The sequence below is a fragment of the Sphaerodactylus townsendi genome, linkage group LG09, assembly GCF_021028975.2.
Source record: "Sphaerodactylus townsendi isolate TG3544 linkage group LG09, MPM_Stown_v2.3, whole genome shotgun sequence".
Classification (NCBI taxonomy): Eukaryota; Metazoa; Chordata; class Lepidosauria; order Squamata; family Sphaerodactylidae; genus Sphaerodactylus; species Sphaerodactylus townsendi.
This window is the reverse complement of record NC_059433.1, coordinates 3,271,029-3,295,742: the sequence shown is the minus strand read 5'-3', so window position 1 is coordinate 3,295,742 and position 24,714 is coordinate 3,271,029. Positions and strand designations below refer to the sequence as shown.

Here is a 24,714-nt window from a genome sequence, read left to right as displayed (position 1 = left end):
CCACCTTCAGAGGAAAAAAGCCCAGCTGCCTGGAAAGCCCCCCACAGGGCAAAGTGGAGACGCATCACCCCAAACACCGGGGGCATTCCTGTTCCTTGGAAATACCCTTAACCCACCTGGAACGGCACTGGCGCAGCTCTTCCGGGGGCAGGCATTGTTGGGTGCCACCAAGCTGTGCTAGCCCACCTCCCATTTTGCCCTACCCACTGGCACAAATGCCACTTACGCTGGCAGGGTGGGCAAAAGTACAGGTGTGGCCCCGTTCCCCTCCCCCCAGACCTTTGGTTTGGGCTGCCAATAATCTTATGTGGGGTGGCGTCTGTGACAAGAGGAGGGGTGGAACAGGCTGTAAAGTGCTTGGATGCAGCCCACCCTAGACTCCCACAAAATAATTTATGTTCTTGGGATTCTCAGTCTCCTGGCCATTTTTTAAATAGCGTGACAATGACAAGAACAGGGATTAATTTTGACAGAACAAAATATCATGGATGGGAAGACAGAATCCTCAGAGAATTGAGGTTAAATACAACTTTTTTTGCTGGACATTTATATCAGGAAGTAGATTTTACAATATAAAATGCAGAGGACAGATGTCCTTCTTAAGCAAAAAAGGAAGGAAAGTTGGTAGATGGGTCTTACTGTCGCCTTTTTAAAGAGCTTGACTTCCGTTCTTCCATCTCATCGATGGGTGAGGAGGAGGAGAGGAGAGAGTTGTCCGAAGGATTGAACGAGGGGCTGCTGCTGTCACCTTGGTCTACTATCAGGGAACTTGGACGATCCTCCAGAGCCTTAGAAGAAAGTCAAAAGTGATTATGGGGGGTTGTTGTTTTTTTGCTGAACTCTTTTAAGGTGCAAAGTTCACAAGGTTAGGAAGAGTTAGCCAACATCTCCAGAACAATCCACTTACTATGTACTTTGATAGCATTTTATACATTAAGGACATTATGGACATTTTAATCTTTTAATCCCAATCAGACACTGGGACGTTTAAACTCTCACCATTGCTTCCAAGAATTAAAGGCCCAACCCTTCCCCGTGCCCACATAGGAGTTAGAACCCTTCCCCCCCCCCCATTTGTCAAAAAAGGTGGAAGATTGATATGATCTGGAGAGAAACCTTTGTGCTCTCCTTATGGGCTCCACCAAGAGCATCTACCCACTGAAAAGGGGGGGAAAGGACTGAACGGGACGGGCGTCCAGGCTCACCATTTTGCTCTTCACAAGCTCCTCTATTGCACTGACAAGCTCTGCTGCGCTGGGAGTTTCTGAGCTGGTGGGACGCACCAGCAGTCGGGAAGACGCCTGCGCCACAGACAAGGAGAGAGACAGCCACAGCATTAATGAGAGGGGCAGGAGGACTGGTTGCCAAGGCTTGTCATTGAGGTATCTTGCTAAGCAGGGAGATATGTCTCTTTCTACATCTTCCCCAAATGGTTCCTGATTAGCCCAGAATCAAGGTTTATATAAACTTAAATAAAGGTTCAGTCCCCTGCATCTGTTTTGTCCACTGTGGGTCAGCCCGCTCCTAAAAAGACCGCAGTTAGACCTTATGGATCTGGCCAATTATTGTCCAGTTTCAAACCTATCGTTTCTGGGTAAGGTAATTGAGAGAGCGGTGGCGGATCAGCTCCAGAAGTTCCTGGACGAATCAAATGTATTGGATCCCTTCCAGTCCGGTTTACACTCTGGCCATGGGACCGAGACAGTACTGGCCACAGTCATGGACGAACTCCGGCTCCACTTGGATAGAGGCGGTTCGGCGCTGCTGGTGTTGCTCGATCTCACTTCAGTGTTTGATATAATAGATCATGACCTTTTGGTCCACCGATATTTTGGCCTCGCCGATACTGGAGTTCGAGGGTTGGCCTTATGTTGGTTGACATCGTTCCTCCTAGACGAAGGACTGCTGATGGCATTGGGGGGAGAGAACTCTGGGCGTCGCCCCATTGTATGTGGGGTGCTGAGGGGCGACCCTCTCCCCAATGCTTTTTAATATCTACATGCACCCCTGGCAAGTTTGGTCTGGAGTTTTGGGCTGTGGTGTCATCAATATGCTGATGACACCCAGCTCATGTTCACGATGGAGGGTAGCCTGCCTGTGGCCCCTGGAGCTCTCCAGCGTTGTTTGGAGGCCATGGCTGCCTGGTTGAGAGCAAGTTGGCTGAAGTGAAATCCTACGAAGATGGAGGTGCTGTGGCTGGACCATGGGGAGCGACTGGTGGACTTTTGCCTGCCTACGCTGGTCAGCGAGGCATTGTACTTAGCCTCGTCAGTCAGAAACTTGGGGGTAACCTTGGACTCAGCTTTGACACTCAAAGCCCAAGTTATCCAGACTGCTCGAACAGCGTTTTACCATCTACGGCAGGCACGGCAACTGGCCCCGAACCTCTCCCGTTCTGACCTGGCCGTGGTCATCCATGCAACCGTCACCTCCAGGCTTGATTATTGTAACTCGCTTTATGTTGGCCTGCCTTTGAATGTGATCCAAAAACTTAAACTCGTTCAGCATGCGGCAGCCAGACTCCTTGCCAGAATGTCGAGCTGGGACCGGATAACACCGGTCCTGTACCACCTCCAATGGCTCCCCATCAAGTTCCGGGTCATGTTTAAAGTATTCGTTTTAACCTTTAAGGCCATTAGTGGCCCTGGACCTACATACTTGAGGGACCGTGGCTCCCCATATTGCCTCGCTAGGTCCCTCCGATCGTCCGACGAGAACCTATTGGTGGTCCCCGGCCCGAAAGACATCTGGCTGGTCTCTACTAGGTCCAGGGCTTTCACAGCCCTGGCCCCACTTTGCTGTAACAGGCTCCCAAAGGAAACCAGGGCCCTATGGGATCTACAAGCTTTCCACAGGGCCAGTAAAATGGACCTATCCCGCCAGGCATTTGGCTAGCGAGGTTGATTGAGACCCCATTTGATCCTGGCCTCCAGTGGACTCAGTTGGGGGGGATTAATTGCCATCTGTTACAGTTAAAGTTCCTTTAGTATTTATTGCTGATGTTTTAAATGGTTTTAATCCGAAATAATTTTTAGTGCTTTTATAGTTTTTATGTTGTACACCGCCCTGAACCCTTCGGGGGAGGGTGGTTTAAAAATCAATCAATCAATCAATCAATCAATCAATCAATCAATCAATCAATCAATCAATCAATCAACTAAATATCCAGAAGCAACTGGATGCCTGGGAAACAACCCCGGACAACCTTCATCTTCTTTTTGACCATCGAGTCTGCCATAGCTGCTATATAAGAATCAATATCCAAAGCACCAAACTACCTTCTTCTCCCCTCCCCTTCAGCCCACTCTCTTCCACACATGAACAAAAGGGAAGAGGACCACACAAAGCAAACCGTGGAATACGCGAACACGACTCAACAGCCAGTCAATAATTCTAAAAGGGAGCAGGGTCATTTTGCTCACCATTCCTTGTGCCATCGATTTCCCCAAAGGTAAATGCAGAGTCTAGAAGATCTCTGGCCTCATAAGCTACAAGATGCCAATTTATGGCTGTAACTAAGGATAAAAGGTGTTGACAGCAAAGGATTCTGGGAGGGAGTGGTGGCCACTGAATTTGATTTTAAGTAATTGGCAAACATGCACGCCTGTTTGCTGATTACATGTATCATTAAATAACCGGAAGCTAAACAAGGCATATTAATATGAACCTCACTTCATATTAGGAGGACAGCACAGATAAACATCATGCAAGACAGGCTACGTTATTCTTCACCACTGGACAGACATCTTAAGCCAACAGGCGCAATGCTTCAGAGCATGGAGCTTGTTTAACCTTTTTGAAGGGGACTGTCGCCAAATATGACTGCCGCCAATTTAGATAATGCCAGGTAAGTTTGAGTGTGCTGTAATTGGTTTCAGTGAGACAGGGACACAGATAGTGGGGGAAAGCACAACAGCACAGGAGAAACTAAATGGAGAGGTAGGGAAACTGGGCCAAAGCAGAGACGGAGCATAAATCAACATAATGCTAAAGAAAGTTTTAAAAAAGGAGAGAAAGAAAAAAAGTAAAATTAATTAGTTAAACAGTCATACAGCAGCTGTTTTAGCAATTTCCAAATTCCAAAACAAGCAGAACACTTGCAAGCTCCAGGATCCACACAAGTAACGAAGACTGCAGCGATGCTGCCAAACAGAACAACTGCTAATGGTTCAAGGGGGTTCCAATGACAGAAGTGGTTATTTAGTGACACGCATCACTTAACATGACCCAATGGAATAAGCGGACACGGATGCCAATTGAACAAACAGAAACCTGACATTCAGATCCCTTCCCTTCCAAAAAATACTTTGATTACTGTTCAAACTTGACCATACAGAATGGCTCTATGAACCACGAAATGATGTCTCAAAAAGATAATTTATTAACTCTCGCAGTGCAACACCCACTGGGCAAAGGTGGGTCAATTTCACAGGTGTACTCATGCAGCATCACAAGGAAGAAAATTCATCTTCATTCCTGAATAGAATTTAAAAGCTACCTGGGACAGAACAGTGCAAAACTTTTCCTCTGATCATCTGACTCTCTTGCAGACTACAAAGTTGTTTTTAAAGCTTTAAAGCTTGATGCCAAGGTCTGCCCCTTTAAAAATTTAAAGCTTGATGCCAAGGTCTGCCCCTTCCTGGCCAGACGTCATTCACAAAGCCATCCTCTGGAAGCAATAACTTCTAAACTTTCAACTTCCAAAGAATCCTGATTATTTTAATTTGGCTGTCAAACCCCCCCCCCCCCCCCCCGCCCCAAGAACAAGCAGTTCAGGAGGATCACAGCCCCAGCCTGTTTGAGCTCACAGTCACCCATTGGCAACAGAGTTTACCCAGACAGAATAGATAGAAACACTTACTTGCTTCTGGAACATCATTTGAAAACCATAACCCTGACCAGGAGCGTATCTACCATGGGAACATGGGGAGTCAATGTCCCCATTCGGTCACCCGGGGGGGGGGGGGGCGGCAAAAATTCAGGTTCGTTGGTGTGTTTTTTCTATTGATTAGTGTTTTTTCAGTTTGTGGCCTGCAGGGGTGCGGTTTTTAGATTAGCAGCACCACAATTTCAGGGATTTTTCAGGAGACTCCTCTGATGATACCACCCATGCTTGGTGAGATTTGGTTCAGGAGGTCCAAAGTTATGGACTCCCAAAGGGGGTGCCCCATCCCCCATTGTTTCTAATGGGAGCTAATAGGAGATGGGGGCTACATCTTTGAGAGTCCGTAACTTTGGAACCCCTGAACCAAACTTCACCAAACCTGGGTGGTATCATCAGGAGAGTCTCCTAAAGATACCCTGAAATGTTGGTGCTCCTAGCTTAACAATTGCACCCCTGACAGCAGGCACACCCCAAATTTCCCCAGATTCTCCTTTTAAATCCACCCCCTTCGGCATGTTTAAACATTGAAAGTGATGGTGTTTCAGGGTGGGGGAGAATCCACCCCCAAACAGCATCACTTTCAATGTTGTTTTAACTGGTGACCCCAGATTCTCCCTTTAAGGTGGATTTAAAAGAAGAACCTGGGCTCCCTAGTTTAAACACCATTGAAAGTGATGCTGTTTGGGGGTGGATTCCACTGGAGGTGTTTTGTGAGAGATGATGCTGACATTTGTTTGGTAAATGTTTTGCTGGGGGTGACATTTGAGAGATTTACATGCTTAATACCCACTTGCACTGGCTTGGAGCTGTTTCTCAGGCTAACAACCTACCTCATAGGGTTGGTGTGAGGACAAAATTAGGAAAGAGAGTTGGTGGGGAGAGAGCCATGTATGTTTTGCAGGGGGTGAGAGGTATTTTGTGAGCTGATGCAAAAAAATCATTGTTTGGTTGTGGTGGGAGAGGGTAGTTGCCCATACCCGGGATGGGGGGGGGGGTGGGGGTGTGTGCTCAGGCTTGTCCCCGGGCTCTAGTTTGCCTAGATATGCCTCTGACCCTGATGAATCTAAATGAACAGTAACTTCAAAGGTTATGAAACTGGGAATAGCACAGGTGCCAATGACCTCCATGTCAGGCCCTTCTGCATATGCAGAATAATGCACATTCGATTTACCTTCACGGTTGTTTGAAAGTGGATTTTGCTATTCCGCACAGTGAAATCCAGCTTCAAAGTGCACTGAAAGTGGATTGAAAATGCACTATTCTGCCTGTGCGGAAGGCGCATCAGTTCTCCTTGCTGAAGTTCTCCTTGGCTGGTTTCCTTGGGAGACTTCAACATCCAACCTGGGAAACCTTGTGGGGGCGGCTCAAGATCTCGGGGTCTCCACAAAAACAGCAGGCCCTTCTCAGGCCATAACGGGCCCCGGGCCCAAGCCATACTCCTGACCTGGTGCTTTGTTCTGAAGTTGGGGAGACTGAAGACAGTTCCCTCGCCATGGCCGGGTCGCTCCTTGTTTGGACTTAGACTTAGAGAGGCACCAAGACTCCAAAGTGGCAGGGAATTGTTTAAGACGGTCCACCCCATAGCCTGATGGATCCAGTGGGCTTTCAGGCGGCATTCTTGTGCATATGGCTGGCGTTCCTGTCAATGCCCTGGCTGACCTCTGGAATGGGGAGATGACCCAGGCCACTGACACAACTGCCCCTCGGCCCCCACCCCCTGCCTCAGGTCGAGGAGCCCAGGCAGCCCCTTGGTTTACTGAAGGGCCGCAGATGGTGAAAAGACAGCGACAACTGTGGGGGGTGGGTATGCTTAAGTGCTCTTCTCTTCCCAGGATTACCCAATCCAGCTTGTTTGGGTGCCCAATTCAGGGTACAGGTCATGGCCCACTTTCTCCATTTGTATCCAGCCTGCTGACTGCACAAATGCCCTGGAGATGGAAGAAGCGCCACTCAGATCACGGCTCCAGCCCCCCAGGTTCTGCCCCTGGACGTCCCCCCCTTCCTTTACCCACCTTGTCATCTTGTGAGTCTGGCTGGAGCAGACTGTGCTGCTGGATCGCCATCGGAGGGGGGAGTGGCACAGCATCGGCCCCTTCTTCGCCCTCTTCCTCGCCACAGCTCTGCATGCCTGAGGAGGAGGATTTCGAAAGGGTGCCACTGCTCAAGCCTTCATTGCGCCCTCTCTGCAAAAGGAGCAACAGGAAGCAGTTGTGCCCACTTGCTTTCAAACAGTCTCACATACATTTTCTCATCCTCTGTGGGAAGGTACAGACTGACTTCCACAAGGCCGAGGGAAATCATATGACAAAGCACTCAAACTGCAGATGCCTGAGTGAGTACACGCCTCCTTCATTAATGCCAGACTGCTTAAAGCCCGGCTCCTTTCTGATGACTGAAAGCTCTGGGGACCTGCCCAGTGGCCTCACCAGTTCTGGGAAGACTCCGCCCCTTCAATTTTCAGCTGAAAAAAATGTGTACCTCCATGGAATTGAGTGGTGGGAGAAGTGCACTGCGTCCGAAACCTTTTACTGGGACCTTTAATTTTGAAACAAAACACTGTGCAAGATTTCACACTCACTAGAACTCTTCACCAGGCTGGAGGATACAAAATTTTTAAAAGGTGAAATGCAGACTTCTAAGATTATTGTGCAGTGACCTGAGGTGACCAGTGGTCAGGCCGGAAAAAGCAGCCAGGCTGACAACAAATGTGTACTTCAGTGGGAATGTCACACAAAATGCACATGTGGAAATCTCCCCCACTGTTTTCCAGTTCTAAATGACAGATGGGAAAACAGGAGCAGCAGTGGCGTCGGAGGTTAAGAGCTCGTGTATCTAATCTGGAGGAACCATTTTCTCCAGCCATGGTTGGGACTGCCACTGATGCAAAGAAAGAAAGAAAGAAAGAAAGAAAGAAAGAAAGAAAGAAAGAAAGAAAGAAAGAAAGAAAGAAAGAAAGAAAGAAAGAAAGAAAGAAAGAAAGAAAGAAAGAAAGAAAGAAAGAAAGAAAGAAAGAAAGAAAGAAAGAAAGAAAGAAAGAAAGAAAGAAAGAAAGAAAGAAAGAAAGAAAGAAAGAAGCTTTAGGAGTCACCATCCCTCTCGGGAGACACGGCTTTTCCCCAAAGGAGAACAATGAAGTTAGAACATCATTCTGTGAAAATATCCATATAATTACCTCCATTTAGTGACACAAATGAAATACCATGGCACCATTTTTGGAGAAATCAAATAGGCCCACAAGTTTAGGGAAGGGTGTCCTGCACAAGTTTGAAAACAAAAATCTCATGTTCCCTTTGGACATAAAAAACGGACCAATGTGAAAGGTCTTTCTCATATATCTAAATACCAAAACTACGGCCCCACGGTGTTTCTGGGAAAGTTCTTTTCAGAAAGAAGTCAACACATAAGCAGCTTTGACACTCCTATTCCAGTCACTTGCGCTTGGCCAGCATGCATACAAACCAGAGCACGGTGAGTGCGAGTACCTCTGTGAAATAAACACCCTCCACGAATACAAACCTCCTCAAGGGTTTCATCCTGCGGTGTAGCAGCACTGTCATCTGAGTCCTTCTGAGAACCAGCATCGGCACTCTTGCGGACCTCCCGACTCTTCTTGTGCTTGTGCGCGAGCTTCTTCACGTGGCCATCTGCCTTGCCACTACTGAGTCGCCTGACGGGGCTTGTGAGCCATTTCCTCAGAGTGTTGCCTGGGCGTTTGGGGCCCGGTGAGCTCTGGGCACCAATCGTGTGGGGCTGAAGTGATGTCACTGAAGCAGGAGGGCTGGCATCGTTGCTGGAAACTGAAAGGGAATCTGAACAAGAAAATGCAAAGTGATTAGATGTAAGAAACAAAAAATAGCTTTGATCAAAAAAATTAACTTTCGTCTAGTAAATATCTGATCTCTGTGCTGCATTCTTGGAAGAATATGCAGTGTTCAGAACAGAGACCAGAAGTAATTGTGACAAATGTTTTGCAGTCCCTTTCTTTACTTAGAGGAAGCCAGAGTGAACTCATTGCACAGCAGTATTTTGTTTCTGGCTACTATATAGCTGAATAGCTCATATGGCTTCAGACTATGCAACGCCAAGCCTGTTTCCATGGTGCTGATGGTGAAGGACACGTTTCTTTGGACGTTTGGATTGACCAAAACCTTCACCTTGAGCTTTTCTCTCTCTTGGCAGAGTACAGGGGAGGGTGTGTGGGTGTGGGTGAGGGAGAGTCAACTGTTCACCAGGCTTACCCACCAAGTCTTTTGAAATGTAGATGGTAGGCCTGGCTGGATGCAGTCAGATGATCAAGTCAATGCACACCACCCTCCAGTTAGAAAGGTGACATCCGGTAGGAAGAAGAGATTTAGAAGACTTCAGGAAAAGTTTCTTTCACATGACCTCTCACAGGCAAGCATGGAAACAAGAGACGCCAAAAGTCCAGAGCATGAGGAGGAGGGTCTCTCCCCTGGCGCCTGCAGAGTCTGTGTGGCGGCTCCAAGGTAATAGGAGACCTTCAGACCCCTGGTCACTTTCCAGCTAAACAGCATTTTGCCAGGGTGTGCCCAGAGGGAGGGGCAGAGGAATTGCATTTTACCCTTTTCCTTTGGATCCTTCGCTCAATCTGCTGTTGTGTGCATGTGGGCATTTCCCTTTTTATAATAAACGTTTTATAACTGTTACTCCTGGCAGTGGTCCTCTGTACCCCACAGACCTCCACTGTTCTGGGCACATGTGCCCCATAGCAACTAGACGCTGGAGAGAGGGAGAGAGAGACAGGCACCAGGCCAGGCCTTGGAAGGGAAGCTGGAGACCTTGATCCGCTCAGCAGGCAGTTCCTGCTGAGGCCAGGAGGTGGCAGTGGGTGATTGGACAGAGAGAGAGAAAAAGAGAGAGAGAGAGAGAGAGCCCCCCTCTGGGTATGGGAAGGCCAGGTGGATGGCACGTGGAGACCTTGGTACCCAGAGACCTTGGAGGGCAAGGTGGAACAGGGTCTGCCAATCAGAGAGAATGATCCCTGATGATCCATCGCTGCAGCATTAATAGTTGCAACTAGTAACTCTGCTGCTCAGGCAGATCACACAGAATACGTCCAAGCTAGAACTGGGGAAATCTGTGCATGATCCATCCAGCCTACTGGTTCACAGAAGATATAGCTATAACATGCAATCTCTTGCAATAGTACATGTGAGCCAGACAGAGACGGCAGAATCTGAGTAGCTAAACCAATTTCCCCTAATGCAGGTGGTACAAAAACACTTCTCCCATTTCCCTAGCAAATTATGATTGGTTTTGTATACTTCACAATAAATACCAATAAACTGATTAGATTATATTTCTGTACAAAAGAGGTAGTCACAACCATGAGCCTGACATTGCAGGACATCTAGATCCAAGCCCCCAGGTCTGTTGTCCACTGGATGGGTGCTGGAGCACACCTGCTGCCCACCCCTGCCAAAATGCACCAACTCCTCTGGATCTGAACTGGAGACTACAGGAGCAAAACACTGTCTGACTTCAGGCTTTGCTTTCATGGAGGTGGTCAGCCAGCATCTGAACTGCCCTCCTTCAGACTCCAGGTGGGGGCTCAGGGGACAACGTACAGAAGTGTGTCGAGGAAAAGCGTTCTACAGCCGAGGCTCTCGCATGGATCATGTCCACGGGGAGGCCGTTACCTGAGTCATTCCAGGCTTCTCATTTGCTCGTTTCAGGCAGGCAGCCTCCCAGGGGATGCTCTGGCATGTGGCCTGGTGGTCGCACGAAGGAGGAAATGACACTGCCCAAGGGCACTAGCAGGCTTCCCCCTGGAAATGGCCCTGCCGCATGGCACAGCCTCGTTTCGGCTCCTTGCCCTGCTTCCAAAGCTTCTGGGGGTCCAGGCAACACCTGACCGCTCAGAGCCACGAGTATTCTGTGCTGCGAGTTATAGCTCAGTGAGCAAGAAGTGCAAGATCTGCAATTCACGCAGTTGAGGCCAACAGAGCAGGCCAGCAGAATTTCATTTCTCACACAATTTATCCTAACTCTTACCACAAAACTTTAATGGTGATTTAGAATTATTCTGCCTGTTCATCATGGGCCTCACTGCTGAAAGAGAGGATCAGGAAGTTCTGTCCCCAAACATCAGAACTCTCAGCCAGCCTCTCACAGCTTCAGGGGCCCCAACAGGCCCTGCCCACAAACCTTCATGTTCACAGTCTTAAAAAGTGGAGCCCCCCCTTTCCCCCCTGAAGAGCAAATGTTCAGTTCCTTGCAAGTCTAAGCCGCATATCCCCACTCTCCAATGGTTGGTCAACAAAAGAGCTGGGGCGGGGGGAACCCCACGGGCTGCTCCCTTGTCTCTCCAGCAGAAAGACTTCTCTCTTAATGGCAAACCATCCTTCCGTGTCTAAAGTACAAGCTACAACTAATCTTTTCTCCAACTCGGATTCCCAAATAATGGCCTAGTTTTTAGATGGGAAGAATGCAAACAATAGCTTGCAGTATAGAGAGAATGATAATCTTGTTTGTTACGAATGCAGGAACCTTCACATTAGGTCACTGGGGCTGAGGGAAAAGGCACATGCAAGTCTGATGATTTTTGGCATGCTATATGACATCTGAGCCATGCGATATTCTTCAAAACCTTGCTATAATGCCCTCAGCACCAGAGTTGGATGGGACAACCGGGGGGGGGGGGGGGGGGGTGGTGGTGGAGAGATAACACTGTTTTTATGGTATATTAACATTATATTGCGAAAACATTGTATTATATTGTGAAAATATTCCCCAATGCTATTACATAAAATCTGTTAAAAACACAGTCATTACACAGTTATTGCTGCTTATTTTCTATCTTACTCTCCAGTGAACATTCAGGAAGACGTCCACCCACTGTTCTCCCACCGCCCATCAGCAAGTTGATAAACATTTGCCGTCCTTCTTAAGTCTCTAAATACAACTTCTATTCATCTCAGATAGCCAAGGATATTGTCCAAGTTCATAAAACTGTTAATAAATACAGGTGCTAGATGAGCCGTGGGGGCTCTTCTACCCTTTCAGTGAACTACTTGGGGAAGCACTTCTGTTTTGTAGACAGTTCTTACAACCCCACCGGACGATGCTGTGGGTCCCACGTCAAGCACAAAGTGCTGCTCCTCGTGAGACTCTCCGTTCATGAAGGTCAGAGTTCATATCAAGTCCATAATTATTTTTTTGTGGGGCGGGGGGGATGTAGGGAAGCAAAATGAACTCATGGAGAAGAAACCAAGCTTTCCTAGCCAAGCAAATAATAATGCCACCACCAAATCAGTCCCTGGTCTTCAATGACTGGGGAGTTTTGAAAACCCAATTTTGACCTGTTACTTGATAAATGAAAGTCACCTGCCTGAAATTTCCTTCTGAAGCTCCAGACACTAAGACTAGACTCCCTGACCCCCAGTCACGAATTAACTCCTCTCAGGGAGCTGCAGATGAAGCAGATTTACAAAATTTCCAACCACCAAGCATCCTACAGCCAAGCAGAAGACACATAATAGAGCAAAAGTGTGGACTGTAAAACTTAAGAATGTGTACACTTCTGCTGCATATTCACTCAGGACTTGTTAGGGAAGGTCACTGCTCAAACAAACTCCATATTCAAATATAGTGAACCACTTATTCATCTTCTCTAAGGTAGATTCCACAAATCATATTTATAACGAGTTGCAATCATTATAAATGAATTTGTTTTCCATTTGTAAAAAGGGAAAACGAGTTCATTTATAATGATGCCAACGTTATAAATCTGTGGTGCGAAATCCATTCAAGACTGTTTTATGCCACTTGAATGGTGTATATGTAAAACCCATTATCAGAAAAGCAATGAATATATAATACTCTTTGGAAAATCAAGGGAACGAGTAAAGGAGTTTAGATATCTGGGAGTAAATTTTTGATATAACAACTAGTCAATCCAACAAAAACGTGCACTTAACTTGGCCAATTGTGTGCTGTGGTATGTGTCTTTTACTTTGATGGTGGGCAATGTGTTCTTGCAATTATTTGTGTATCAAAGGTTAAATCGGTATGGTTTTTCCATTTGGGTCAGTGCATTTAATCAGAAGGCCCAAGCGACACTGTGTCCACAGTGTCCCAAACTGTGCTGGATATGCAGCCATGTATTTGGAAACAGAGCTAAACCTTTCACATGTGGCATCCTGGGGCCACCCCCGTGACCTTACCCTGGCTGGTAGGATCCGTCTTGGGGCCTCAGGTAAACCCGACAGTCTTCCTCTCCAGTGGAACGCAGATCAAATGGCTGCGGCCGGGCCCTGATTCTGAAGCCAGCATGTCAACCTCTCGCAGCCCCCAGACATTGGAAACTAGCGCCTCGATACAGACTTTGAAATTCTGGTTACACATTAGAATAACAGAATCATAGAGTTGGAAGAGGCCACAAGGGCCATCCAGTCCAACCCCTGCCCATGCAGGAACACACAATCCAAGCACTCCCGACATATGTTCATCCAGCCTCTGCTTAAAAACCTCCAAAGAGGGAGGTTCCACCAGTCTCTGAAGCAGTGAATTCCACTGTCGAACAGCCCTGACGGTCAGAGTCCTCATGTACAGGTTTGAATCCATGCACCTTGAAGCCATTACTCCGTGTCCTAGTCTCTGATTGCACAGAGTGAATCAATACAATTGGCAGGATGGGACAATCAATCAATAATTCAATTCCATTTATTACAGTCAAAGACCAGCAAATTACAGTCAGGGACCAACAAATTCTAGACACATTCTCTCAACCTTGTAATTCCCCATGTAATTGTAATATATGATATACACTAAAATCAACACTGAGGCCTAATTTGTTTCACTTATCCCATCCATAACTTAGCGTTAAAATAAGTCACTCAAGTTAAAATTATTCATATGTGCGTGGGCTTGCCTACTTATTGGCTTTCAGCCTGTCTGCACTCCCATTTGTTCAATCCTAGATTAAAATAATAGTAATAATATTGATAATAATTGTGAGCCATATATTCATATATATGTATCTCTAATATAATATCAGTTACCTGCTCACTAATCTGCGTTTCTTTATAACAAATGTACAAAATTTGGCAACCACTCTGGACCAGTTTGGATTTTTGTCTTCCAGGAGCTTCCTTATGCATACATTTTCCGGATAGCCCCTGAAGTTATTTAATGTTGGGTCTAGTATCTTGGCTCTTATTTCTCTGAAGTGAGGGCAACGAAGGAGGATGTGGCCTGTGGTGTCCATTTCTTCCAGGTTGCAGAAACAGGTCCTCCTTTCTTTAGGTATCTTCTTCTATCTCCCTTCTAAGATCGCAGACGGAAGCCAGGCACATCCCACCAGGGTAAACGCCCTCCTGATGCCCATGTATTTCAATGTTAGATGGGGCTGGTGACTGTACGTATCTGTGAGATGCTTCTAGCGTAAAATCCAGATACTTAAGCAAATCTTGTTGTCTGGCAATATCTTGTACCCTTTGCTTGAGAGTGCTTTTGGCTGTAAATTTGGGTTGAGATTTTAAATCAAGAAGTGATAAACCCATCCTTGTTGAATGTATCGTCGAAGGCTTTCATGGCCGGAATCACTGGGGTGCTGTGTGGTTTCCAGGCTGTATGGCCGTGTTCTAGCAGCATTCTCTCCTGACGTTTCGCCTGCATCTGTGGCTGGCATCTTCAGAGGATCTGATAGTAGGAATGGAAAGCAAGTGGAGTATATATTGACTTTCCGGAGCCATCTGGGTTGAAAGGAGTCACTGACAATAAGTGGCCATAATCTTTTTTGATTACTATGTGCCTTCAACCCTACGTAGGCTGGTTGCAGGAAGATTCTATCTTCTATCCTCATTAATCCGGCTTCTAGCCTTAAAAAGGTACTTCCCAGAGGTACTTGCAGGATAGCTCTTAAGAATTTCGTTTGAGTTCTTCCCAAGATCTTTATATTTGTCATGTACTGATTTGAATATACTCCATATATAAGTTGTGGAATGATTTTAGCCTGATCCAGTTTTAGGGTTACAGGAACAATGAAAGCCCCCTTTGAACAGAAGAATTTCCGTACAGCATGCATGGTTCTTTCAATCAGTAAATAGGATTAGGGTTGCAGAACCAACCAGAAGCAAAGCATTACCAGGAGAGATTTACTGATGAAAATCCCATAGCAAGCGATACCTAGTACTATAGATCATACTCCCTAAAAATAAGTACCTTTGTGAATAATTTAGTACAGTGCAACTTGGTCACCTGCACAGAAAAGTCCTCTTGTATAGTTTGCAAGAAACCAGGAGTGGTAGCCTTTCTGACTTCTTCAGGTAGGCTGCTCCACAAGGTGGGGGACAAGCATTCTTACTCCCCAAACATTTGGCCAATGTCAAACCTGAAGTACACTCTGCATTAAAAAGGTACTCATTAAATGGCTCGCATGTAAAAAGTATAGTACTCTATAGATGTGATGAGCATGTTTTTCAGGTCTGTGCATGCTACAGTGTCAATAAGGATTGACCATTATGATTTGGTCAACACTGGTCAACGTGGATTTTGCTATTATGCAAAATGGGAACAGCTCCCCCTTCTTGCTTGGCCCAGGCCCTTCATATGACTTATGCTGTCCTTTCATTTCCACCACGGACACACAGGATGACTTCGCTTTCAGCAGCCGTTGCCTGGCACATGGAGAACATGCATTTGCGCCATTTGCCTTCCTGACCTGCAGCAGCATAAGCTAATGGATGGAAGGCTAGACTTGGGCCCAGGTGGCCTCGATCCAAATCCTCATGGTCCTGATGAAACTTATTTAGAGGCTTGGCCTAAATTACTCTCTCTTAGTTTAAGGCAACTCACAGGAAAATGCTGTGAAATTAAAATGCTGCTCTAACTTCCAATAAGATGCCTAGCCAAGGTACAAGAGCTCTACAAGTTCTTACCAATTTCTAAAGCTCATCTGCCTATTGACTGAGAAGAGTACTATAAATCTGGGCTCCTCTCCTAGCGCAGCTTGTAAAGATTCCAATGGCTGCGATCCAAGCAAGAACATCTATCCAAAGTTATGCCCCAGAGGAGAATTGTACGATTGCATTATGACAATCGTGTTATGATTTAATCCATCATTTTTGTCACATAAAATGATTAAGCTCAATGTCAGCCAAGGCACACATAGGAACAAATTAGGGCTGGTTATTTGCCAAAAATCACCCCCACCCCCACCCCCCGCCCCCAATCCTCATCAAATAGCCTGGGGTGATTAACTCTGAACATGATTCGGCTTCATTGCTTTTTGGAGTGGAGGGTGGGGGGAGAGAACTGAATGTTGTGCTAAGCTCAGCATAATGCAGAGTTCAGTTGCTGCTTACCAAGTTCTCTGGGGCTTGGGAAACCGGGGGGGGGGGGGCGAATGTGTGCTTAGCTCAATCCTGCACAGCATTTAGTTGCAGCTCTCGCAGCTGTGGCTTCTCAAGTCCAATTTCGGTAGTCTGGGTTTTTAAACCCCCCCTCCCAAATTTGGGGGAAAAAAGTAAAAAACGTTAATGAGTATTGGCTTTATTCAGTTTTACCCCAAAATTCCAGTTTTCAAAATATGACCTGAAATTTATCAATACTAATTATTGGTACTCACCACTAAAACAAGGAATTCATAGGACTTGTCAAACCTGTGATGTCCTGTGGTTAGCTCAAGGTGACTTCCCCCTCCCCCACCATGTGCTGGAGAGACTGTATTATGCTTGATTCCTGACGGATGGCCATCCAGCCTCTCTTCCAAAACCTCCAAAAAAGGAGACTCCACCACACTCCGAGGTTGTGCGCTCCACTGTCCAACAGCCCTTACTGTCAGGAGGTTTTCCCTGATGTTTAGGTGGAATCTCTTTTCCTTCACCTTGAGGCTGGCTCCCTCTTTGACATGGCATCCCTTCAAATATTTAAACATAGCTATCATGTCCCCCCTTAACCTTCACTTTTCCAGACTAAACATCCTCAGCTCCCTAAGCCTCTCTTCGTAGGGCGTGGACTCCAGACCTTCTACCATTTTGGTTGCCCTCCTCTGGACACATTCCAGCTTGTCAATATCCTTCTTAAATTGCAGTGCTCAAAACTGAACACAGTACTCTAGGTGAGGTCTGACCAATGCAGAGTAGAGTGGTGCAATTATTTCGATCTAGACACTAGACTCCTATTGATGCATCCCAGAATTGCACTGGCTTTCTTGGCTGCCGCATCACACTGCGGACTCCTGTTCAGATCCCTTTCTCATGCCAGGTGTCACCTATTGTATATCTGTGCATTCGTTATTTCTGCCTAAGTATAGAATCTTACATTTATCTCTGCTGAAATTCATGTTGTTAGTTTTGGCCCAGCTCTCTAATCTGCCCAGATCATTTTCAATCCTGCCCCTGTCCTTCAGGGTATTAGCTACTCCTCCTAATTTGGTATCATCTGCAAAGTTATTGCTTTGAGCTGTTTGAGCTGGCAATGTGGTCCCTCTCTGTGGATCACAACCCCCCGCTGGATGGACTTACTGGATTCAGTCTAATTAATCTGATGACAGTATTTGGCGTGGGATTGATATTGTCAGAGCAGCACACAGCTTGTGCTGCAGGCAGGTGTCCGCTATGCAGGCGTGGGCCCAAGCACAGAGATCCAAGCAGACTGGGAGCCCTGGAAGATCCAGCAGGAAGGGCACTCACTGCACCCAGGCAATGCCAAGCTCAAAGCAGGGCCTGATTGCTGCAGCAGAGATCCTGCAAGGAGTTAGTCTTCCTCTGCTCTTGTGCCAGACCTGGCAGAGAAACGAGAACACTTCCTTTAATTCAGCAGCTGCAGCCGCTGCCTCTGCTTCCTTTGCACAGCTGGCTCATCACAGGGCCGATGGAGGACTGGGCAGGTTCTCTCAGCTGCGTGGCGTCAGGCGAGGAAGGGCTGGAAGCTGGCTCTGCTGCCTAAACTTCCTCACAAGAAGCCTGCTGTGTGGTCAGCTTCTGCTTCCTCGTGAGGAGCCACTTCTGAGGGCCCAGCATTAGCAGGTTCTGTATCTGAGTCCAGGTAGCTGCCCACAGGCTGGCCCATGACACAGCTGGGCCTTGCAAAACTGTTTCAACCTTCTGTCAGAGCAAGTTTAAACTTTCACATATCGTGTCCACTGTCCTTGCAATTATTATTTATTTATTATTTATTATTATTTATTATTTGGGTTTATAAACCGCCCTCCCCCGAAGGGCTCAGGGCGGTGTACAACATGGATAGAGCACAACAACAATGTAGTTGTTTACTTGGGTGCTGTGTGGTTTCCGGGCTGTATGGCCGTGTTCTAGCAGCATTCTCTCCTGACATTTCGCCTGCATCTGTGGCTGGCATCTTCAGAGGATCCTCTGAAGATGCCAGCCACAGATGCAGGCGAAATGTCAGGAGAGAATGCTGCTAGAACACGGCCATACAGCCCGGAAACCACACAGCACCCAAGTGATTCCGGCCGTGAAAGCCTTCGACAATAGTTGTTTACTATTTTAGTTATCTCAGCAGCATTTCATATTCTTCCTAGAGAGTAGGAGAATTTGTCTGCGGGGGGGGGGGGATTCCCCCCTTCTCTTCCTTAGATGAATTTGCACATTGCCAACTAAGCAAGTCCTCTGCTCCCAGGTGCTCCAAAGGATCAAAACTATTGGAGAGCAGGAATGTTCTTTTACAAGGAAGAAATCTTCCATTTTAGATTGTTTTTTGGCTAGGGGAGAAAAGGGGTCCTCCAGTTCCCTTGTCCTCTTATGTTTTTTCCCCATATTCCCAAGGGGTGTGAGCTATTAAAATGGTTGTTTCCCAGTAGGGCCAGAGACAGGAAACATTTATTTAAAACTCTGATGACTCCAATTGCTCTGTTTGCATTTAAAAGCTCTTCATGGAGTTGTTGTAACAGATTTCAGCAACCATTAACTGGGTATTCAAAATGTTTTTTCAATGACCTCAGCGTTTATCTGCCAATAGCAAGGCTGCTGTTGTATTGAAAGAGTGAAGAAATCAAGGAGTGAAATAACTTAAGTTGGTTTGACTCTGGGAAATAAGATTCAGAGATAGAATATAATCCTCCTCCATTTAAAATGAGAGAGCGATAATATTGACAGTGAAATAGAACTTTGATAATAGTGTGTGTGAAGAGTTTTGGCAGGTGCTGCTGTTCGTTCTACCAGAACCAGAATCTGGGGAAATTCTAACTCCTGTGTCCCATCTCACTGCACTGATAACATTTATGCCATATCTCTTCTTCTCTGCCCTGAGGGGTCTTCCTGGCCTTTTTGTTAGTGATGTCTCCACCTTTAGCAAAACAGAATCTTTGAGTTAGATTAGATTAGATTAAACATTTGCTACTATAAATGAGATAGATAAGGCCCTAGAGGGGTAGGTTCTGGACCAACACAGCATGCCACAGGATGTAATGGAACACAGACACTCACTGGGGAATCAAGTCATTTAAAAGCCAGCAATCCGAAATGCAGGGCCAGCTGTAGCACGGGGGGAGGAAGTGCCTCTTATGAAAATGTTTCTGATGCATCCACAATAACTCACTCAATATTTGCTTTTTGCTGGCTGAGACAACAGTGTTGCATTTGCTTGTATCGTTCTTTGAGTGGTCTTCTGTGCGATGCATGCAGTAGGGCTGCACTTGCACAGGCCAGCCATGGGGTCCGAACAGAAAGTTCTGGTGGAGATAAACAGTTTAGGAGCTTCTAGAGTGCTTCTGCCCCTCCAGAGGCGTAGCTGGGGAAAATAGAGCCCGGGGTTCTGAGTTTTGCCCCCCCCCCATATGGGCGGCCACCCTCCCCCACCAAGACCAAACAAACTTTTTTGAAACAGCTCATCTCAAAGTCACCATCACATTATAGAACATGCCCCAACACACAAATCTGAACACACCCAGGGCTCCCTAGTTTAAACAACATTGAAAGTGATGCTATTTTTTGAAGGGGGGGGGTGGAATCCACCCTGAAACAGCATCATTTTTAATGTTGTTTAAACTAGAGAGCCCAGATTCTCCTTTTAAATCCACCTTAAAGGGAGAATCTGGGATCCCTCGCTTAAACAAAATGATGTTGTTTCAGGGTAGATCAACCCCCACCTGCCCCAAACAGCATCACTTTCAATGTTGGTTGTTGTGGGTTTTACAGGCTGTGTATCTGTGACCTGGCAGATCTTGTTCCTAATGTTTTGCCTGCATCTGTGGCTGGCATCTTCAGAGGTGTATCACAGAGAGAAGTCTGTTATACACTGTGTCCAGACTTCTCTTATAACAGACTTCTCTCTGTGATACACCTCTGAAGATGCCAGCCACAGAGGCAGGCGAAACGTTAGGAACAAGATCTGCCAGGTCACAGATACACAGCCTGTAAAACCCACAACAACCAGTTGTATCTGGTCTTGAAAGCCTTCAACAATACTTTCAATTTTTTTTTAATCTAGGGAGCCCAGATCCTCCCTTTAAATCCACTCCAAAGGGGGTGGAGGAAGAGGAGTTTGGATTTATATCCCCCCTTCACATCACAGCAGTTCATTCCTAGTGGAAACACCACAACAGGTTCTCCACTCAAAGTGATTCTCAAAGTATCCTACAACCCTGGGGAAGCCGACTTGCAAGTAAACTCAGAGGGCTTTACTTCTTAGTAAAACAGCGCAGATTCTTTTAGATTACAATCGAGATACATAAGTAAAGAACTACAGACATTTAATCAAATACCATAACAAAGAGGTTAAAAGATGAACTCAGTTTCAAAAACCCTGACATTTCTGTTTATCAGATCTTCAATCTTTCATTTGAAATGTATCCAGAAACAGATCCTTAAAGGCTAATCAGTAGTTTTGCCAGAAAGCAAGACCAGTTATCAAGGGTGATTTTAAATTAATTATTTATTTTTATACAGGCTCTACAACGCAAGTCTGTAAACAGAACATCAGTTTCTTTTCCTGAACATGCTAAGAATTGTGACAGTCGAACTGTCTGCTCTGTTGTATGACTAAGTGAAATGTATTTAAGACACTTATTCAAATTATACAGCATGAAAAGTTTTATGTCAAGTCATCTGTGGTACATATACTGTACTTGCAACATACAGTCATGTTTACTGCTTGCTCCTGAATAATTTTGGCAACAATTAATATCCTATAATAAGCATAATAATGAATTATGAAAGTGTTCCGGGTTTTCATTGTTATGAACTTTAATTTGATAATTAAATATGCTGGTAGTCTAGCAAAACTACATGATACTGTTCCTGTTCAAATATTCATTTCTTTTCTAAAGTGCAACACTTTTTAAAACTTCAATTCAAATTTGTACTTCTCTTACCTTTTCAATGATAAAAATTATGATTTTTGCCAAGGAAACAAAAGGTTCAGAACTCTGCCACTCTTTCTCTCTCTCCTTTTTAGTGCTGGAGAGATTTACCATTTCTCTTGTAAAAAAAACCTTAAGGCATTTTAAATTCCATAAATATGCCAAATACATTTTACATGCTAAGCTTTAAATGATGCATTTGAAATTGTTAAAGCAGTAAAAATACGTTTAGATTTGATAAGAAACTTACTGATTTTTTAAAAAAATTCTCAAAATTTCCCTCCTAAGGAATACCCCCCAAGTGGATTCATAATTTCCAGAAATTTTACAACTCTAGACTGGGATGTTGGGAGGGGTTTGCTGTTGTTACTGTTGATGTTGGATAATGATTTTCAAAGCACGACATAAACAAAGGACATCGTGAAATCCAAACTCACCTCCCTCCCTGATTCCCATTCATTCCATGTCAATCAGCAGGATGTGGTTTTTTATTTTACTGCACATAAACATTAGACAGTCCTGGCCATACATGCACGCCAGCTGTCCCATTGCTGTTCCATAGGATATAAATAGGATTTGGGGTGGGCAGCAGTTTTTGTAGGCTTCCCAGTTTAAATAAATCTCCCTTTCTTTTGTTCTGCCTGACAGACACACACCTCCTTCCTCCTCCCAGTAGGTGCCCCTGCCCTTCATACCCAAGTCCAGGATCCAGTGTTTACAGTTGCCTGGCTGCCCGTTGCCACAGTATGGGAAAGGGAGAGATTCCAGGGTCTCCATCCGATCCACTCTGTTGGACACGCTAAGCTGCAAGGGCTGCAAATGCCGAGTCTCTGAGCAGTCCTGAGGAGGGTTTCCACACACACGGGGTGTGTCCTTTTCCTCCTTCCTTCCCCACGGAAAGCTTCCCGACCAAGGGCACAATCCCGCTTCTTAAAAGCCCCCTTCGCCAGCTCCGGCACAGCAACCCCCTTTGGATGATGTTGTCCTCTGACTCACTGCCCCAGCACAGCTCCAGATTCCAGGCTCACATGTGGGAATAACCAGATGTGAGGGGTTATGCTCTACCGTAACTAGCCTAGTGGAAGTTCAAGATAATTCTTGGCTAGGCTGCTCTGTTTCCTTCCTGGCTCAGGAGACAGCCACGCACACAGCCAGTAATCAAAGGCATGGTGGAAAATAAGGGATTCAGCCCAACTACCATTGGGGCCTTCCAGTCAGCTAAGATTAAGCATGCCTCCAAATCATGAACTGATGTGTGAAATGGATTAAATTCACTTCGAAATTACATATTTTTAAATAATGAATTAAGGATTCTTTGTTGCAATACCTTAATCTTAAATTGGCTACAGAAAGAAGGTAAGAGATTCTGCAATATATTCACACGGGGAAAGGGTCGTCCGGCAGTCCCAAACGCACGCAAGGGCTTCTCATGGCTCCAAACTACTTGAGACACAATTCTGTCATTCCTCAACGGCATTTCCGCTATTGTGAAACATCACTTCCACTGTGATCTCTACACAGAAAGCACTTGCGTAGGAAGGAGGTTAAAGGAGATTGGGCGAGGACTGTCAGCAGCTATTAGCCATGGAAACGACATGGAAATGGAACCGGCAGGTTCACATGCAGCAACCACAGCAAACAAAAAAACGCCAGTGGGTATGTGGAGGGAAGTCATCTGACAGACACTGGCTCAGAGAGCGGGGTGGGGGTGGGGGAACTGGGTAGTAAATGAAGAATGAGCAACTCCCCACATATCTGAAGCCAGCATGAGCAGGCATTACAAAAAGTTACCCACCATTCATGTGACCAAGTGGACCACTGCAATACACTGTTAATCGAAGTTGTAAAAGCTCAAACTTGTAAACAGTTTGTAGATCCTATTCTGCTACAAGCTCAATTCTGAGTTCAGTAAGAAAACGTTAGGTCATTACTATTGGACCTGATCCAAATTAAGATCTTTGTTTTGGCTCAGCACACACCACGGCAGGATAAGCATAACAGGGCTACTTCTGCAAGATTAACTAGCTAACGGGAAATTTAAGTTCTGGTTTGTAGGTGTAACAAGAGCCAAAGGACCCAGAGGGTGGGATACACCCAGCTCTGTACCATCAAAGAGGGCAATCTTTGCATAAATAAAAGTGTCCACTAGCTCCTTCTCCAGATGCAAACACCACGGGTGAAGCATTCACCCTTCCATCTGTTGTTGTTATTCTCTGTTATTAGACACGAGCCATGAACAGGGATTTGTCACCGTATTGGCTGAGCACAAGAAGCTGCAAATGCTCTGCCCTCAATAATCAGTTCAGGGTTCAGAAGGGAGGCTAAACTTTCTTTGGATAACAACTGCAGGAAGAAGGGGAAGACTGGGCTCAGAGACCCCACACCTCTTGGCATGGTACCACCAGGCCTTCCCTTCCTTTCTGAAATGAGCACAGATATACATTCGGAACAAACGGGATCACAGCAGGTTCTTCCTCATGCGGTCACAGATCCCTGAGGAGAGCAGGTCTCCAAGTGGTCGTTCGCAGGAAGTGTTGTGGTACTAAGGAAAGGGATCTACTTATTAAATTGTGGCGTTTCTTGCCAGTAGGGACATAATGATGGCCACAATCACTAAAGGGAATCTCCATGCCCAGAGGCAGCAAAGTCTGGATATCAGTGCGAAGAGGGAATGTCAGGAGAAGGCACCGTTGGCTGGTTCTCCACAGCAATTGGTGGGTCCTTGTGTGGTGCAGGGTGATGGACCCGTGGCCCGTTATTCCACCAGGACTTCTCTGATGTTCTAATGACTAATTTATCTAATTTCACCATGCAACTGACAAGTTTAGTATTCCCAATTTGTTGGTGTTGTCACGATACAAACAGAATTCTGTCAAATCACTCTCTCTGTTAGGACACAGGGCCACCCAGTCCCAAGTGCTCTGACATAACCCTGCAACAATTGATTCCCTGGATTTAAAAGTAAGTTACACAAATTACCAGGAATTTCATTTACGACACCCATTCCCCGTGTGGGGAGAACTAGGGAGTGCCTGCTCATGAACTCAACAACCAAGAATGGTTACAATCTACTCTTTCTCCACGCTTCCGAGCCATCCTGGCAGCTGCCCAAAAAGGAAAGGCATGCTCTGCCCTCAACAAGAGAACCTCAGTTGATGCCTGGTGGGTAAAGGAAATATGCTATCCAGGCGAATTCTGGAAGGAGACTAAGATTTACTTCACAATGTGCCCACAGTTCCAGAGCTGCTAGTACAGCTGCACCCTGTAGGAATTGGCTTCTTAGGTTAAAAGCACGTTTGCCCTCTTAGCCGACATTTGCATGATTCCCTCAACCCCAGAGATAAAAATTAGCCAGTTTACAAACAGTGGAAGGGCCAGAAAATGACTTCATTTAGTAATTGGGATGTTATTTCTTCTTGCTTTGCAAACAAAAGCACTTTTTACTGGATTAGCCAGAAGCTGCAACTGAATGCAAACTGTTCACATTAGACCTTTCTTTCCGAGTGTTCGTTAACTACACAGGTCACTGCTTTTTTCACACCAG

General features: G+C 45.9%; 1 protein-coding gene across 7 annotated transcripts in view; it reads right to left on the bottom strand.

Moving 5' to 3' along the window:
* The window catches only part of TRIO (trio Rho guanine nucleotide exchange factor), a 312,768-nt gene that overhangs the window by 49,123 nt on the left and 238,931 nt on the right, over positions 1–24,714 (bottom strand). For 6 of the 7 annotated variants that reach the window (XR_007245439.1, XM_048507596.1, XM_048507598.1 and 3 more), the window contains exons 35-38: positions 8,402–8,694; positions 6,898–7,068; positions 1,206–1,301; positions 640–788 (exon numbers count right to left, since the gene is read on the bottom strand). Coding sequence is in view for 6 of the 7 variants with exons in the window: in XM_048507596.1 (XP_048363553.1) it covers positions 640–788; positions 1,206–1,301; positions 6,898–7,068; positions 8,402–8,694 (709 nt within the window). In the remaining variant the exon portion in view is untranslated. The other variant, XM_048507602.1, reaches the window with a different exon arrangement.